Here is a 19,566-nt window from a genome sequence, read left to right as displayed (position 1 = left end):
GTAGACTCTACAGGATGGCAGCAGCCGTGGCATACAATTGCTGAGAAAGTGACATTGAACTTGATGATATCTTGAGCCTTTTCTCAAAAGGGAAAATTTCCAGATAGTAGTACCCTTCAAGTGAAAATGTTAATGTCTTACTGAAGCTACACCCTGAATAACTACATTTATCAACAGTTTATGAAGTTTCTTGCTCAGATACTCTAGGATCATCTCTCTCAAAAAAGTCATTTTAATTTGCTAATTAACAATATGATTGACTAACTAAATACAACTAACTAACAATATGATTGATAACTAAATGATTGGCATTTTGGCTAGAAAATCACACTTTCACGTATTTCTTTTGCTGATACATTCAAGAGACAGATATCAGGTGAATCCAGATTTCCAGCTGTGTCTTCTATATTTGAAAATCCATACTTATGATCCTTAACAAAAAGGAAGGATCAGGAAGGATCAAAATACATTTATTTAACACCAGTACTACCTGGTAATTCCTAGTTAGATTCCTATCACCTGAATAAGGTAATTCCTAGTTAGAAATTGCATTATATTTCACACTCAGATGAAGTTTCAAAATGCCTGGATAATTTTATAAGGGAAAAACAAACCAAAAACCGAAAACAAACAAACGAACAAACAAACAAAAACTTGACAGAGTTTCAGTATCTGTTAGAATCTCTTCCTTTATTGGCAAAAGTTTTCTGAAAACCAATAAGATGTACCTGAGGCAGCCACTGTCTTTTACTGCCATGTTTAGAAATGTTCCACAGTATTTTCAGTACAAGATCAGCTAAGATGGAAACATACCTGTGCTCCTCGAAACTGACAGTCAGTGAAGGTTCTGGCTGGCATAACTATACAGAAAAAGCTCCTGGGACAACAGGTCCTCTCCATCTTAAACATTTCCGTAGGGCCTCCTCTTTTCCATAATATATTTCAATCGGGATTATGGGATCTAAGAATTTTTTTTATTTCTTTTTTATTTACACATGGATGCAAAATCATGGCAACTTCACAAGTTTTTCACTTCTTCCTCTGGACAAATCCCCAAATATTTTATCCTAGTTTATTTATTTTTTTACTCTTTAGCTTGTTTTACAGCTACTTTGATTGTCTACAGGGTTATTTTTCTTAGTAAAATATTGTCATCTGTTGTCAAATTTAGTTTCAAAGGGAAGCCTGTCATGAGCATGGGCATGTTCCATGAAACTTTTGTGTTTTTCAGGTGATATTAAAATACTTCTATGCTTGTTCACCAGTCTGCTGTGGGCAAGACTGTGGCAGTGATTTGGGTTTTGGTTCCCATCTTCTCTTCTTATTTATCAATATATATTTTCCACTAAATGCTCAGTATCCTTGACACATTTACATCAGTGCAGCAGCATGGCACAGCTGCCTCTGAGCTTCGGTGGCCTAATGAGTTGTTCTAATTAAGTAATACAGACCCGACAATTATTAGTCCTCACACTTTGAGGGATTGAGCTGCACGTGGAGGAACAAGTATGAAATAAAAACCTCACCCCCTGTCATGGGTGAGAGGATGAAATCACACCAAACTCATCCTTAGTATATACCCTACTCCAGACAATGCAGGAAGACGACACAGCTAGGAAGACAGCCAAAATTTCCGAATCCAGTAGTTTACGTCAGCTTTTACCATGTTAGTCTTCTATTTACTCATTTTCTTCAGAAATATTACAACAGAAAGCTGAGGCATTAGACCTTGAACTGTGTTTACAAACAATAAAGCCATTTTCCTTTGGCTTTTCCAGCCACATGGATTCAGTGGGCTCCATTGTGGTTTTAGTGATTGTGTTGACTTACCATATGTAACAAAGGGAGTTTTGGGAAACAACAGCTGTAGTTTTTATTTGTTTCTCTGGTGAACATAATTTCAAGGGCAGCACAACAGAGCCTGCCATGGTGAAACCAACACAGAGTCTGACTTTCTTTGCAATTCGAGAAACTGTTCCATCTAAGGGAGGATTAAACCTTTGTGGATATAAAATACTTTTTTACTTTTTTTCTCAGTTGAAGCTTTCACTTATATTTCTTTTTAATGCAATGATAAATGATAGACCAGTCTTATAAATATTTTTGAGCATACACAAAAGTCCAAAATGTTCTATAAAAAACAACTTACTTAAATGATATCAACTTTGAGGGCATATTCTGCTGGGCAAACAGTTTGATTCGTATCAGGACTCACTGAGGACTCATTTTGATTCAGTTTGATTCATATCAGGACTCATTAATAAGTCATATCCAAACAGACCTTGTCTGGTATATAGGCTTTTAAAAAGACTGGGCAAGCCAATAAAAAAAAAAAAAAAAAAAAAAAAAAAAAAAAAAAAAAAGATATCAAGCTCTGTGTTTGTAGCATGAAACACATGAAACATCTGTATTTTATCTCTTGTACCAGATGATGAAATGACTTTGGAAACCAGGAGACACAGTAGTGTAAGTTGATTCACCAAGTGAACACACACACCCTTTCAACTGGATTATATGTTTTGCAAATTACAGTCAGGTCTTCATTTTGCCTGTTCATTGTAAATACTGCTCCTAAAAAATCATTCATTCCTTGGTTACATGGTTTAGTCTACCACATATTTCTGAAAAGTACAAAATGAAAAAAATGGGTGTGGAATGAGGTCTGTTTCTGATGCAAACACAAAATGGAATATGTACTTCTTTACACGCAGATAATATGTGCTGTAGTAAATTATGCAGTTAAATAACAGCTGGTTCTGTTTACTATTACATACCACCCCCAATAATGGGAGCAACCTCCCACAAGCAGCCATTGACCGACTGCATCAATCTTGCATATTTTCCTTTTCCTAAATATAGAGTAAAACAAAACTGTAAAAATACAGCATGCTAGAAGAGTTCCGGTTGAAAGAAAACAGTAATTCAGGCTTCTAAAGTATTATTAAGGTTCTCTGACCTTAATCCAGATATGCAGATATACATATAAGGGTCTCAGAATGTGTAAGGAAAAAAATGAAATGGGGTGGGTAGAAGATAGTAGAGAAATCAGAAACAGAAGAGAAGGGGTCATAGTCTTACAAATAAGAAAATGTTATGACATTTGGAGTGTAGAATTAGAATACCATGGGAAGAGTTAGAAGACCTTTGTAAGCATCATCCAAATGTGAAATTTCAGGTTGCTAGAGGCAAGAAAAAATGACTGACTATCCTATACATTCTTAGGCATGCCAATTTCGTATTCTAGCTATTTTTTTGTAAAATAATGCTATGGTTGTTACAAGATAACTAGATTGTGAATTAATGTTTATTGCAGCTTGTGATTTACTTCTCAGCACTCCCATAGTTTCCTTAAATTTACAGTTCACACAAGCCTTTGAAATGGGATAGGGCTAGTATTTTATTGCTTAAGTGTATTGTTTTCATTATGTTTTATCGTGTCTATGTAATTGTAATTACCTTGTGGATATATGTAACTTTTTTTTTTGTCTTTTTATTCTTGACTGTATCAGTGTTTCAAGGCCAGTGCCATGTGCAGAATAAAATCTAACAAACTAGGTAGCATCTCAACTGGATCATATTCAAATCACATCACACTACACAGTATAAAAGTCAGACAGGTCACGTTCTAAAAGGAATATGCATGCACATTTCCTTCTGCATTCCTCACTGCAGCAACTGTGCCATGGTTCTACACTGCAAAAATACTCTTCTTGAAGAACTCAATGTCTTTTTTTAACTAGAAGATAAAAGCATTCCAAATACAAATGTGCACAAGTAGCTACTTTGATAGCAACTTAAAAATATAAGCTTTTAGGTCCCTCATTTATTCAGAGAAGAGCATGAATATATAAGATCTAAAATGGAGAAGAAAAAAAAAAAAACTTTATCCATATGAACATTTACTGCTTGCACTACCTGTCATTAAGTACATTGCCCATAAAGAGTGGGTAGAGAGAACAAGATGGGAGAAGAACAAGAACAGAAAAGATGAATCTATCCTAGCAAGAACCCTTAAAATGCAGTTGTGGCTTTAAACAGATTAAAGGATGGACTATAAGCTGTTTCAAATGCCATTATATTTAAAGCCATGACTCTTTAGATATGTCCACTTCTCTGGTTTGACCTCTGGTCTTGAGCTTTTGGAGGGCTTCTTGTGTTGATGTTTCTTTGTTTTGTTTTCTTTTAAATAAGCCTTCAATTCTCCAGAACAACCACTTCTTTCCATACAGACCTAAGTTTTTCACCCTGAATATTTTTGAGAACTCATTTAATCTTTCTTTAAAATCAAATCAAACAATTCTGGGATACAGTTCAAAATAAAACCACTTCAGTAAAAAGAAGGGGGAAAATGGTGACATTGTATTTAATGGAGCTAGAATTTCACTCATTTTTTCCATTAATTCAGTTTGGAGATCACAGTTAACATCTTACAGCACTAGTTTTCAAGAAACTGCCATTGTGTCTTTCATGTCCCGTTTACAAGCTCAAATAAGAAAAGAAAACTATTATAGTTTATTGCCAGTAGGCAGCTGAGCACAACAGAGCCACTGGCTCACTCACCCGCAGCTGGGTGAGAGAGAAAATCAGAAAGCAGAAAACTCATGAGTTAGGATAAGGACAGTTTAATAAGAAAGACAAAATAAAAATAAAAATAAAAATAAAAATAAAAATAAAAATAAAAATAAAAATAAAAATAAAAATAAAAATAAAAATAAAAATAAAAATAAAATAAAATAAAATAGGGGAAAGGGAAAGGGAAAGGGAAAGGGAAAGGGAAAGGGAAAGGGAAAGGGAAAGGGAAAGGGAAAGGGAAAGGGAAAGGGAAAGGGAAAGGGAAAGGGAAAGGGAAAGGGAAAGGGAAAGGGAAAGGGAAAGGGAAAGGGAAAGGGAAAGGGAAAGTTCATTAGCTCTATCCCAACCAAACCAGGACAAAAACATTAAAAATATATATATATCAGTTTTCAGTTTGATAAGCCCTTGACTAGACTGAATGGGCATAGCGCTATGGTAGCTGTTGAGCTGCAGTAAATGGTAGCTCAAGTAGTGGCACAGTAAGATTCAGTTTCTCAGTTTCCATAAAGGAATAAGGGAGATTGAGCTGGATATATGTCAAAGTTGTTACTCATTCTGACAAAGGAACAAGAATCAATGTGACATTGAGTCAGATTCTGGCCTGAATAAGACTAAATGGAACGCATTTTAGTTTGAAAAACCCAGGGAAGACTGTAAACATAAGGATAAAACTAGCTTGGTAGATCTGAAAATGTCATGTATTTGCGCATATAATAAAATATATATAATAAAATATATAATAAAAATAATAAAATATATATAATAAAATATATAATAAAAAAATGTGCAATAGTATAATAACACAATATGATGTTTTTTCATAGTCTACATCACATTTTTAGAGTTTGAGTTGTCTGCAATTCTACATCACAGACAGACAACTTCTACATTTGGAAGTTTCATTTGCAACCAATCATAAGATCTATAGACTGAAAAGAAGTTAAAGGAAAGCTTCTAAGATTCCCAAATACATAATGGTAGCTTTGGGGGGCTGGGGAGGGAAGGTCAAGCAGCTCACTGTGAGCTGTGAATTTTGTTTGTCCTTCTCTGAGACTTTTATTTGTCCTTATCTTCCTCATGTGTAAGGAACAGTGACAGGTCAGAGCGGATGGCTGAAGTCCCTGAGCTGGCAATTCTTTCTGGTAGCCACCAAACTCTTTCTTTGAAGGGAGGCAATTTTGCCAGTAGTTATTTAATTAGTTTTTTTGCTTCATTAGGTGATTTCAGTTGTCACACCGTGCTGAGCAAATTTTTCACCAATAAGTGGAAGCCTTTTTTAAGCCTAAAAATGCCAGTTGAATCTTTCATTTATCACCAGTGCAAAGGCCAAGCAAATATATTTTGTGTGACCAATTTTCTTGACAGCTTTGCAAGGCTGTTCTTGGTAAAGCTTGTTCTTGGAAGTAGTGGACACAGGTTTCTGTAGCAAAATACAAATGTTTTGGAATATTTACTATGCAGGAAAAATTATATTTAATAATTTCTTCTTATTTATTCATTTATTCAATAAATGAAATCCTATTTCCAGCCAGTAAGAGCCAGTAAGAACAGGAAAAAACTTTGCATTGTCACAGGAAAAACTAATTTTAACTGTCCAGAATAATAAATGCATTAATAATAATAATAATAATAATAATAATAATTTCGTAAAAGGTAGATCAATTAATTTTAAAATGTTCATATTCTACCAGTCGCCCCACTGTGTCATTTAAGCACTTACATTTCGCCGAAAAGCTTTTAAAGCCTGTCTCCCCGGCAAAAGGTCAGAAGCACAACTGCTTGTGTATGTTCCCCTCTGGTGGAGACTAGCACATACTGCAGAAAGCAGCAAATGCTGCCAAAGAGGGAAATGTTAAATGGAAGAGGTACTTCACTGAAAAAAAATCTTTATTTTTAATTGTAAGGAGTGAAATGTTTTGAAACAATGAGCTAGCTTGAAATTTCTTTAGTGGTAGTTAACAAGTTGTCTGCTTAACTTTATCTTACTGCTATTTATTTTCTATATTACAAAAATCTCTTGCCAGGATCAATGTCCTTTTTCATTGGCAACACATACTTATGTGATATTTCTGGCTTGCTTCTTCCTGCACATAACTGGTACTAAATTACAGCACTTAAAACTGCCCAGCAGGGATTTTCAAAGAAATAAAACATAAGCCTTAGTAAGGTAGCTGGATGTAAAGCTGTTGAGGAGGGAAATTAAAATTTGTATTTGCTACATATTTAGAAAATGTCATTGACACTTTCAGCAGAAAAATCTTGAAGGTTTATCAAAGTGACTGATAGAGCAGCATATGATATAGAACTGCTGGCAGGCATCAGGAACAGAGGGTCAGCCACAGTTTTAGAGGTAAACTGAAAGACATCAACTAAAAACTACAAGCCTTTTCAATATATCATCAATTAAGCAATGTTTGGTTTCAAAGATTGCCAAAATTCTCTGAAAATAAAAAACTTAGGACATACAGGTCAGTAGGAATCCTCTTACAAGAGAAGAAAAAGGGCAAAGGTTTCAAAGGCATTCATAATAGGGGAATAGAAAGCCTAAGTACTGCTCAATTCAGTAAAATTTAGACCAAACATGTAGCTTTCTCAGAATATTGCTTATATTCTTACAGATGACATGAAGAAGGACACTTGGTAATGATTTTTTCAGTAATTGAGGAAAAAGCTCAAGGAAACTAGGGAATAGTCTCTTTCACTGAGATAGCCATGGCTCCGCTCATTTAGCAGTGCAGTTTTCAGTAATAACAATTATCATTACTATTCTTATTACTGTTTCTCCTTCTGTTTTGTGCCATGTTGTGTGTGCACATACCCACTTTTCTACCAAGTGACTCTTTGCTGAGTAAAATGTTCAGTGTTTCCACTTGTAGGAAAGAAAAATTTCTGTGTATTTAGTACAATCCTCAAATCTCCTTGGCATTGAATAAAGTATATTCAAAGCATAACCAAGGTCTTAGCTTCCCAGAGGCATAAAAATTCAATTAGACACACAGCCAGAGTCTTTCTTTTAGAGGGAAATAGGAGGCAATAGCACTGGGCAGAATGATTTTACCAATCATCTTTCCAAATATTGATATTGCTCTTTTTCCTTCTCTGAGTTTTCTCCTTTAGATACAAAGTGAGGGTGTTTGACAACCAGCTAGTAGAAAGTCTCCATGAAAATACATTGCTACAACTCCCCAAAATTTACATACTTTCCTCCTCTTCCGGCTCATAGTCTTTTTGGACTACAGATCAGAAACTGATTTTGGATCACTACACTGAAACTAGTAACGTTAAGCTAAAGTGTTGTCCTCATTTGCTGTGAGTAGTTCAGAACAGTGCTTTAATGAATCTCAAAATAATATTTATGTTTTACTCTATTACAATTCCTATTTTATTGTTTAAGAGTGTGGAGCTGAACACAATCATCAATTTGTCCAAGTAGAGAATTCCAAAAACTCAAACATACATTGTAATTTTGGCTTAGAAAAAGTCATAGGAAACAGCCCTTCAAAGGTGGGGATTCCCTCTTTGTTGAACAACAACAGAAACAACAAAAATTGTTGTAAGACTGTCAAAACAGAACTTTTATTCTTTTTATTCCAGATGAAAATAAACAGTTACAATCTTGTGATCCTTCATGCAGGACCTGTGACAAATCTGCTAAAGTTTGTACTTCGTGTCCAGAAGGTAAGAGACTTCCTCTTCTTTGGGTTTTGCAAAAGGTTAAAATATTTTGTGTCTTACACAATTCAAGGGAATATTTTCATTCATTGTCATTCATTGATTGGCAGCTTAGGTAATCAGATAATCAGCAGCTGAAGTTAAGGAAAGCTGAATCTAGGAAACAAGCACATGCCTTTAGAAATAAGGGGGGGGGGGGGGGGAAAGAGAGAGAGAGAGAAAAGAAAAAAAAAAAGTGAAGTAGAAGCTGAACCTATTCTCTTTTTTTCATGTTGTAGACATGATGCAGGAATTACAGAACAGGGATTTATTCAGGAAGATACTAGATAATCCTGATGATTCTTCCTAACCTTAAATTTTAGTGAAGGATGAGCAAAATACTTTGGGAAATGACTTAGAGAATGATTTATTCATCTTTTTAGACACCAAAAATTCAAGTTTACAGGAAGATTAAAGTATTTGTTATAGCCATCCAAGACAGGAATTTCTGGGTATAGTCCTAACTGGTGCTTTTCCCCACCTGGGTTGCTCTTTTGTCAGGAAATTTTCTTATCCATGACACGTGTGTCTCTCAGTGCCCTCAACAAACTTTTGCCAATGTTGAAAGTGGAAAGTGCGAGATGTGCATGGACAATTGTGAGGTGTGCTCCGACCTCTGGCACTGCCAGAAGTGTCAGGGTGAACAAGACCAGCCCTTCTTTCTCCACAAAGGCAGATGCTTACAGGAATGCCCTGAGTAAGTAGCTCCTGTCACGACTGCTCCTTATTTCCTCACTGTGCTGCTTCTTGTCATAGCTTAGATCCATCTACCTTAAGCTTTCAAGGTAAAGCTTAATGTAACTTTACCTACGAGAGACTGCCACAAGGTAAAAGTCATTTTCAGCTTGCCTGAGTAAACAGCATTTTCTATGGTTCAGAGGAGAAGTGAAAAAAAAAGTGGAAGGAAAACTATACAGGAAATCCTGTTACAGATAGTCCCACTGACTTCAGTAACACCACAGTGCTTTCAGCTGTACTTTGGGGTGACTGGCAATAAGCCTCCAGTTCCTCTCCTAACCTTTTCTCAGAGTATGGGTGTGAACCCACAGGGTGGATGTTTCAGAGTCCTGATATGGAAATATAGTGCCTAGTGAGGGATGTCTCTCCTTGGCTTACATCCCTTGCTTTTTCCTCTAACAAATTAAATTCAAAAAGATTTCCATTTGATTGCAATGGCTTGGAACAGGCACTTGACTGTATCAGGTTCTCCTGTTGTCTCTGCTTTCATTGTCAGCATTCATCACACCTAAATATATACATAAAAACGGTGCTATGCAGTATGAAGATCCTGTTTGGATAATCTTTCTCTTAAGAAAAATGTCCAGCTTCTGCTTTTCTTATGACCAAAACAAATTCTTTGGCAGTACTTTCCTGCTAACTTTATCAAGTAAGTCAATAAGGGTCACTGGAGCAGATTCCACCCACCATGCTTCAGGGCAAATGCAAAGTAGCTACACTAAAATCTACTCTAGTCCAGAAAAAAAAAAAAATAAAATATATATATATATATATATATAAAACAAAAACTCTGTCAAAAAAAAAAAAAAAAAAAAAAAAAAAAAAAAAAAGTAATATTTTGGTGGCAATATGTTTGTTTTCAGTATTCATTAGCTACTTTTATCCTGCACAGTTTCAGTATAACACAATTAAACCTTTTCATACATCATCACTCTTTTCTGTTGCTATTACCCTCATTTTTTTCCAAATTCCAGGCTATAAATAATGTCTTTCCAGGCATCATTCAGCAAAGTTTTCTAGACTTAAACTGATTTCAGCCTCTGACAAAGTTCTTCCGGCTTAATTACTCTCCACTGAGGCAGAGGACTAAGGAAGGATTTTTTTTTAGTGTTTGTTTGGAACCTTGAGCGTATTGTGGGTAATGGAAAGTGTTGACTTGTTGCACTGATAATTTCTGACAGAGGATGTTGAAAGACATCCTCTAGAAGTGTACTTGAGACTGGAACAAGAGAAAAGGCTGAGAAATGGTTGCAGAATTATGACAAAGGTCAGGAGTAAAAATGAGGTAAGATAAGAATAGATGGCAGGAACAGCTCTTCTATTTTTTCTCTAGCTTTTCTCCTAACATATCTCCCCAGCCTGTCTTTGGAAAAGTCACAAGTCACCTCTGGAAAGGAGAGGACTTTCTTCCCCACTTCTCCTGCCCCAGCCAGGTTATTAATGTGAAATACATGTTCTACATTCTAAGTCAACTTCTGTATTTTTAATCAATGTCTGTATATATATGGATTAACAATCACCTAAAAGCACAAACTAGCTTCTTACTGTATCTTCTAACATTTTGGTCTTAATATTTTGTTTGTTTTTTCTTGGGGCAAACCAAGAAAACAGTGGGAAAGGAAGTCCAGCATCCCTTAGATTAGGTACAAAATGAAGGAAAGGCCTCCCTTCATGGTACTAACATGCATGTTTTCTGCTTGCAGTCATAGGGGATGTAATCAAGTAGAGAACAGGCAACTGGCTTGAGAAACCTGTCTGATCCACTGAAATGAGTGTGCCGGGAATGTCACATAGTCTCACATATGCTTACGATTATTACAGCCTGGACTGTTTGATAAATGTACACTGACCAACACTTTGTTTTGTGATTGTTTTCACTCAATAGGGGATACTTTAATGATTCTGGGACTTGCAAGAAATGCAGTGAATCCTGTAAGACATGCGTGGGAAATGCCATAAAGTGTCAGTCCTGTGAAAGTCCTTTGCTTCTGGAGCAGTGGGAATGTAAATCTACCTGTTCAGAGAGACATTTTGCCTATGATGGAATCTGTAAACACTGTCCTGAAATGTGCCAGGAGTGCATTCACAGTGAAATGTGCAAAGGTATTACAAACAACTGTTTGTGACTTGGCTTAAATCTATCTAGATCTGTCTAGAAGCAGACTGATAGAAACACAGACCCAACAAAGTTATCTGTAAGAAGAAGAAAAAAAAAAGGGAAAGAAAATAATAAATTTGTTTCACATCGCTTTCCTTGTTCCTGTTGTCTGTCAGAGATTTATATTTTTTTGATGCTGATTTAGTGTATCTGTGCCTAAATACTTACATACATACATACATCACAGTGAAATAAGAATGTTTCTTTCCCAGTTTGGTCGAACATTAAATCTCTGCCATTTTTACAAATGACTACTCATGGTGAAGAATGAAACTTCTCTAATGAAACATATCTAGTTGGAGGGGAAGAGTTAGAAGAGAAAGAACTACCTTCCCAAACTGTCCACTTATCTCCTGTTGTGACATGCACTGCAGGGTTTGGGGTTTCCTAGGATTTCTTCACTCCTTCACCTACTGAAGTCAGAACTAGCTGCCCTTTTTCTTACCTGATGTTTGTTGTTCTCTGTAGAATGCATGGATGAGTTCCTCCTGCATGAAGGGAAGTGTGTGGAGGACTGCCCTTCCCAATTCTATGCTGAAGACAAACACTGCTTTCCCTGCCATGAAGACTGCAAGGATTGTGATGGACCAGACGCAGATGACTGTACTGAGTGTGCCATCAGTTACTTTGTCCTCTACGGTGGCATGTGTTTTAAGGCCTGTCCCGAAGGGACTTATTATGAAAAAGAGACAGAAGATTGTCAAGGTTGGCAGCTGTTGTTTTCTCCAGAATGGCACTGAGATACAAGTAAACTGGCTAAAGATTCCTACAGGACCTGAGAGTGATGGCTATGGCTGTCAGTGTCCTGAAAATTGAGAGAATAGCAAGGCAGGGGAAAAAAAAAAAAAAAAAAAAAAAAAAAAAAAAAAAAAAAAAAACAGCTTAGAAAATCAGCAAAAAAGGTAAAGTAAAAATAAGATAAAATCCAGAGACAGAGATATCAAAGCCAGGTGTGTTCAATGTTACCAGCAACTAATCAACTATTCTGGTAAAATACTGAGTATAGTAGGAGGCAGTAAGTTGCAAATCACTGTTCAGCAAAAGCAGTGCCAGCGCAAAAGGAAACCTGAGGAACTGTCTGCATAAGTCTGAAAATGATAAATGGTTTGACTATATAGGAGCAGATGTTTCTCTTAATTTCCCTCAGCCTCTCACCCTCAGATGAAGGATGTTCCTTGCAAACTTGAAGTTGAAATCATAATTTGAAAATGTAACAAGAAATGATGACTTTCCTACTGTTTGTTCCTTCCAGCATGCAATAGGACATGCCAGACTTGTTCATCTTCTGCTGCCTGCCTTACTTGCAGAAATGGCCTGATCCTGAGCCACAACGGGCACTGTGTGGCACCTGGATACTGTTCTCATACTGAATACTATGACCAGAAAACTCAGACCTGCAAGCTTTGTCATAAGAAATGCTTTCGTTGCTCAGGACCAACAGAACACCAGTGTCTTGGCTGTGCAAATAACCGCTACCTTCTCAGTAAGTGTCTTGATCCTCCTTCTAGACTTCATTCTACATGAAGAACATGAAATAATCAAGTTTCCATCACATTCATGAAATATGTAGGACAGCTTCAGACAATCTACACATTTCAAAGTTGACTTGACAAGTAGATGACTTGTGCAGTGACAACTAGTTTTACAGGGCTACCTGGAAACTCTTCGAGAGACTGGGAAAAATTGTCATTCTGGTATCTGCCACTCACTGGGGCAAAGGAAGTCTAAGTAGCAGCAAAGTCCATGGTTCAACAAAACTTTTTTTTTTTTTTTTTTTTTTTATTCACTCCATATTTACTGTCACTCTTGCTTCCTAGAATGAAATTAAAAAGTCTAGAGGAACAAATTTATAACTTTTTTTTTTTTTTGTAAGCTAACAATTTTCATGTTGGCTTGTTTAATCCCTGCAGATACCTGATGAGCAAAGAAATAATTAAACAGAACTGATAAAAATTTGTCCCTGGATCACTAGAACAGTCTCTAGTGGATGGCTGAGATACAAAACTACTTTCCTTTTCTGAGTTTGGGGGAAAAGACTGTATTGTTTCAGGAACAAATTGGTAAAAAGCATAAGATACCAGAATTTAAACTTCACTTCTTTTAATATTTAAAAAAGGAAAAAAAAATCAAAATGATATTTCATGCAGGAAAAATCTAAAGAAAGCTTGAAGTGAAGATGACTCTAAGCTGTTTGAGTCTAATCTGATGCAGATTTTGCATTCTTAAATTTCTGAGGTCTTGTGTCAGACCTGTTTTCATATGTACACACTCAGCAGTTTTATATGATTACTGTTGATAAATATAGTTATCAATAGTTCCATCGTAATGACATTTACAATGGAAATATGTAAATAAACAATGTAGAGTGTACAAAGATGAAAGACAGAAAGACGGAAAGAGACAAGGAAGGCAGGAAGGAGGGAAGGAGGGAAGGAGGGAAGGAGGGAAGGAGGGAAGGAGGGAAGGAGGGAAGGAGGGAGGGAAGGAAGGAAGGAAGGAAGGAGGGAAGGAAGGAAGGAAGGAAGGAAGGAAGGAAGGAAGGAAGGAAGGAAGGAAGGAAGGAAGGAAGGAAGGAAGGAAGGAAGGAAGGAAGGAAGGAAGGAAGGAAGGAAGGAAGGAAGGAAGGAAGGAAGGAAGGAAGGAAGGAAGAGGAAAGAAAGAAAGAAAGAAAGAAAGAAAGAAAGAAAGAAAGAAAGAAAGAAAGAAAGAAAGAAAGAAAGAAAGAAAGAAAGAAAGAAAGAAAGAAAGAAAGAAAGAAAGAAAGAAAGAAAGAAAGAAAGAAAGAAAGAAAGGAGCGTGTCTTTGCCCACTTATAACCTAAGAAGCAAAATTATGAAGAGAAGTTAGACAATGAGTAATCACATCTCTCTTAGCATAGTGCACTTGCATTTGTTTGAATCAGCCCTAACTTCTCATCCCAGATTTCTATCCTGCTAATGATGCTCTGGTATCTCAGTGAAACAATGAGATGTGCCTGGTACATTTGGCAGTATTGGAGGCATTTATTCCCATAACACAAAGCAGCAGTTACACACAGGTGTAAAGACCAATGAACAAATGTCATTAAATCTCAGAGTTACCATCAGATTAATCATATACACAGAATTCAATTAGTCTGACACTTAAAAGTGGAAAAAAAAAAAAATCGAAAAAAAATGGTTATGCCAATAGTAAGTTTCTTCGCTATTATTTCTCCTTTTTCATATTCTGAACAAAATCACAGCTGTTCATTATTATGATTATGCATTTATCTTGCCTAAAGATAAGTAATTTTCTGTTCTGAAGAGCCTGCTAATTTACACGAAGCACAGAAATGAGGACGAACTGACAAGGTTTAGAAGAACAAAAAAATGTTACAATGTCCCAATGTCCCCTTTATTTTTTGCTCTCATATAAGCGCTAACAGCATGTCTTGCTAGAGAGTTTGCTCTAGCAGAGCTGTAAGTTAATTCATACCAGCAAATGTTGAATATGACCTGATATTTTGCATTCCTGTTTGTGCAGATACAACCTGTGTTGAAACATGCCCAGATGGATATTATGCTGACAGTGACGAGGGATGGTGTTCCCCATGCCACAGTGCCTGTGCTACCTGCAATGGAAAGCACAGCTCACAGTGCCTTTCCTGCAAACCAGGCTGGTACAGACAAGGAAAAGGATGTGTAAACCAATGTCCATCAGGGTAAGGTCCTAGATCTTTAGCTAAGAGCTACATCACAGAGAGTACTTGGAGAAATGAGATCATTCTGCCTTATTCTATTTTAGAGTCACACAGAATTGAATTACATTTCTGGGTGAAAATTTCTTATGTTATTCCAGTATAGAGGTGGTAGAAAGCATCCCCTCACAGCTTAAAACTAGAAAATTTGTTACTAAATTGGGAACAGCATGATCTGATGTGGGCATTCTCACACTCTGAGGATACTCTGAGGTTATACAGAACAGTGTGAAGCAGAATAAATATGCTAAATTATCCCCTCAAGTCAGCTTGAGCAGAGTAAGTGCAACTGGCTTCAGGCATGCTTGCAGGCTCCACTTAACCTGGATGAGATTACTTTTGCATTAAGTAAACACTTAATAGATCATAATAAAAACAATGATTAAAACATCTTTTAACTGAGGACTCAAAATTCTAGGTAGTAACTTCATTAATATGAATTCATTTAATTTAAAAATGTGAATACTTCGAGCTCTTGTGGTTATGTCACAAAAATTCAAACCTAGAACATGGAGTTATGATTTGTGGCTCAGGTCCATTTTGTTCTGCGGTAAGTACAATCATGCTGGCTGTTAAATTCAGTTATTATCCCACTAAATTTGAAGTCTGTAATGACCATCTCAACACAGCCACAGTGCAGCTATTCCTCTTTTTCCTTTGACTGCATAGCTTCAGTGAACCAACTGATCCTCTGTTGGTATCGTCTGGCTAAGCCTGTTTGTTGAGTTGATCTGTCTGATCTGTTTCAGATATTTTGCACAAAACTCCACTGGATCATGTGAGCGATGCCACAAGGGCTGTAAGGAGTGTATGGGGCCTCAACAGACAGACTGCCTTTTCTGTGATACATATTTCTACCTGTTGCGGTCCAAGAACCAATGTGTTAGCTCTTGTCCTGAATATTACTATGAAAACAAGGATGACAATGTCTGTGAAAGATGCCACCCATTCTGTCGAACTTGTGAAGGTAAAAACACATATTCAGTTTTGACAAAAAAGGGATTATCAAAACCACTGTCAAGGATTGTCAAGGCACCTGCCATCCCTTTTCTTTTTCTCCTTCTGCTCCAAGATTTGGAAATATGTCATGCAGAGGCATGCCATGCATAGCCCTACCAACACATCAATGATCTCAGTAGCTGCAGAGGGTGGCAAGCCCTCTGCAGGGGCTGCCAGCTTCCCCCAGACCCCAGGGTCACTCACTTTGTTGGAGATTCCATGCTGCCACATTACCTTTAAAGCATTGATTGACTGAGATCAAAGCAAGGATATGAATCCAACCAAGCTCCCCACAGGGCTGCCTGCACGCACAGAGTGCAAGTGTGAAAGCAGACACACAACGGGAGGGCTGGGACTGAGTCCCCAGCAACGGGAAACAAACCAACAGCAGTAAATAAGTATTAAGTCAGCCAGGCCTCTCTCAAAGATGCTCATCCACTTCAAAATAAAAAGGCTCTGTTGCATACAGAGCTAGGCCCTCCCTGTTTCTTGCACAAACACTGAATAATATCTCACTCTTTGAGTTAACCTGCTATGTGTTACTCTGTGAAAGAATTTAAATCTAACCACAGACCTTTACAGACTGTAAAGGAAAGAGAAAAAAAAATCAAAAGCTAGCAACACTTAAAATAAGAATAAGGCCATAAAGCATATCTTTAGGGTGGAAAAAAAGCAGTGTGATGTCTGCTGTTTTTAATATGGTTAAGTATTTTTCAAACTTTACTTTGGGAGACCATCTGTTTTGCTCTGTGACACACTTACACATTCAGTCTCTTCCCTAAATTATACTGCATCAGATTCAGAACAGGGCAGCATTAATCTCGGTGGACCCATTTGTTGTACTACTGTACATGAGTGTCATCTGATGACAGCTAGCATGTGCCACTCTGCAGCTCAGACTACACCATACTGCAACATATCAAAATAGTTTTGGATAGTGGATCAATTGGATAGCACAGATGGCTAATTGCAACATAACAATATTTAAAATTGTGGAAATCACTCCAAGACTGAAGCCATCTTCAAGAACTATCAAAGCGTAACTGCATAACAACATTATAACAAATAACAGAAATAGTTTGGCTCAGACTTGGGACAAAAATATTGTCACTTTAATTTCCAGACTACTTTCAGTCATTGATTTTTACTTTATTCATGATAAATGTTATGGAAGAGAATTTCTGTTGTAATTAAAGAGACACTAAGATAAAAAAAAACAAAAAAAACAAAAAAAAAAAAAAAAAAAACAAGCCTATCATTCTAAACAACAAATATTAGATGTTCTGAAATGTATCTGCATTGCTGAGATACAGGCAAAAAAGTAATACAGTGTCTCTTGTTTCTCAAGACCATGTAGGTAAACTCTGCATTGGTCAGGAAAACAAAACAAAACAAACACACATAGTAAATTTGCTGGGTCATGGAAGGTTGCTAACTTCACCTGTTTAGCTTCTGCTGACAAGAAGTACTAGCATTTACATTTTCTTCCTTTCAGACAGTGGCAGAAAACATTTAGTTGCAGGGAACTGGACAGATGCATTTTAATATGTGAATCTTAACATATGAAAAAACATTCACTTCAATGTTTCACAGAAACACTACAGGCAGCATCTGCTTTCAAAAAGACGTCCAGAAGACACACAAAGTGCATGTGATGATCTCTTTGCACCTAGTGAAGAACTTTTTTCCTACACAACTAAAAAAATTATTTTGCTATTTAAACATAAATGTACTTTGATTCATTGTGGTTTGAAAAAGGCTAACTAGTAGGCCAAATACTTACTGGTTTTGCAAGGAACATTTGGCTAAGGTTTCCCACAACTTTACTTTAGAACACTGATCTAATTGATCCTACTGAGCACCTGAGCTTCCCTGTAAAACTACATCTTAGTAAAACTATATCCTAGTCATCTTTTCATGAATATCAAAACACGAAAGAAAAATACACTTCAAGCACTAGGTCTAAGCTCTTTAATAGCATTTTAATACCAGCTTCTTCAAACTGTACTCCCTACTGCTGATTCTTGAAGATGACAAGTGTCCCTTTTCTTTGTTGGTGGTGGTGGTGAGAATATTTTTTAAATGAAGATAGATGACAATATTTCCTGGTCTAATACTGTTGGTTTATTTTCCTTTCTAGGGAAGGAAGCATTCAGCTGCACATCTTGTGTGTGGAGCTACAGTTTGTTAGGTGGAATGTGCAACTCAGACTGTTTTGTAGGTAGCTACAAAGTCGAAGATGTGTCAGGACAAGAGGTAATGTTTGTAGGCATTGTTTCCTGCGATTAGCATGCTGAATTTCAACTTCTGAACACAACACAAAAAGAGAATGTTCTTCCCTAACTTTTCAAGGCTTCTTGTCTTTAAATATGCTTACTTTTTTCTTCTGTTGATAGGGGAAGTATTGTTTCTCTTTTGGTCTCTCTCTACCATAGAGTAATTCTCTACCAGTAAATACGAAGACACTACTTTGGCAAAGATGATACCAAAGCTATGTGAACAAAATCAGCTACATTTGTAACAGGGCATTTATTTTCTTCAAGTATTACTGAGACTTCCCTGGTGTTTTCTGCTGCTTTGTTTGTACGAAATCACATCACATTCCTGATTGACAACAATGCTAGTAGAAATCTCTAGTGAAAAGAGAGGCTGAAGTTGACAGACCTGTATGTTGAGCAGAGTAGGACCACAGCTAGGTCTGAGTCTGTGCCACAAGTCTGGGCACTCCTGCTTCAGGCTTCTACACCAACTACCTCCCAGAGTTGTTTATTCATGAATATAGCAGCATGGCAAGCCAGCTGGCCTAGGATGCTGCATACTCTGAAGTCTCTGGCCTGAAATTTCCTGTAGCAGAACTGCTGCATAACTGTGAACCTGAAAAAACAGCCTAACAGCTGAAGACCACAGAGGTCCACAGTTTTTGAAAGGGCTTTGACTCTCCAGACCAACTGCTATGACCCCACATCTTTTCCAAGCTCTTAGATTCAGAACAAGCAGCCCTCTGCTGCAAGCAGAGATCAAGACTGATGAAAGGTTATTGGTGTTTCCAGATCCTCATACTGAGTATGTGATCCTGGCTCCAAGACAGAAAAACAGATAATTTTTCCCAGTAGGCCAGGAAATGCAAACACTGGAAGCCCTGAATTACCTGACCTCAGAGCTTACTGAGAAGTAGATATGACAGTGACAAGCTCCAGTTGTCTTTGTACATGGAGGCTCCCAAAAGCCTCTCTGGAATTTGAGAAGAGTTTCTGAATCTAAGACATTTCTGTTAAACAAAACCAACACAATCTAATAAAAATTTGCTTTGCTAAAAATTTGTCACCCAGCTTTACTTCTTATTTCTGCTCCTTCGCATGCTGCAAAAGGAATTTATTCTCTCATCATTCCCCACCTCTCAACCCCCAGATATTTTGTCTGGTTTCTCACATCTCAGTTACTTTTAATTATGTTCTTGAATATGTTCTTGAAGGCTATTTTAAATGCATTAGTGCCAAAGAACCATAAACCTGCCAGTATGGGTCTAGCAAAACAAAAATACATTCTGACCAGAAAGCTTATAGTTCAAATGAATTTTAGATAGCTCTCTAGCTAGGTCAGATCCCTAACTAAGCTCCTACAACACTTTATTCCCCCTCCCTACAAGCAGATCACTGAGAACCTAGGAGGT

At 37.0% G+C, this 19,566-nt stretch overlaps 1 protein-coding gene across 1 annotated transcript in view; it reads left to right on the top strand.

Moving 5' to 3' along the window:
* PCSK5 (proprotein convertase subtilisin/kexin type 5) overlaps window positions 1-19,566 on the top strand; it is a 256,873-nt gene that overhangs the window by 234,644 nt on the left and 2,663 nt on the right. Inside the window, exons 28-35 of the mRNA XM_084504938.1 lie at window positions 8,167-8,250; window positions 8,785-8,980; window positions 10,907-11,124; window positions 11,648-11,884; window positions 12,432-12,662; window positions 14,684-14,861; window positions 15,647-15,864; window positions 18,037-18,152. Of these exons, the coding sequence (XP_084361064.1) occupies window positions 8,167-8,250; window positions 8,785-8,980; window positions 10,907-11,124; window positions 11,648-11,884; window positions 12,432-12,662; window positions 14,684-14,861; window positions 15,647-15,864; window positions 18,037-18,152 (1,478 nt within the window). The remainder of the gene's footprint in view (window positions 1-8,166; window positions 8,251-8,784; window positions 8,981-10,906; window positions 11,125-11,647; window positions 11,885-12,431; window positions 12,663-14,683; window positions 14,862-15,646; window positions 15,865-18,036; window positions 18,153-19,566) is intronic.

The sequence above is a fragment of the Aythya ferina genome, assembly GCF_964211825.1.
Source record: "Aythya ferina genome assembly, chromosome: Z".
Classification (NCBI taxonomy): Eukaryota; Metazoa; Chordata; class Aves; order Anseriformes; family Anatidae; genus Aythya; species Aythya ferina.
Note: the sequence above shows the minus strand (reverse complement) of the source record. Positions and strands in the feature narration are given on the sequence as shown.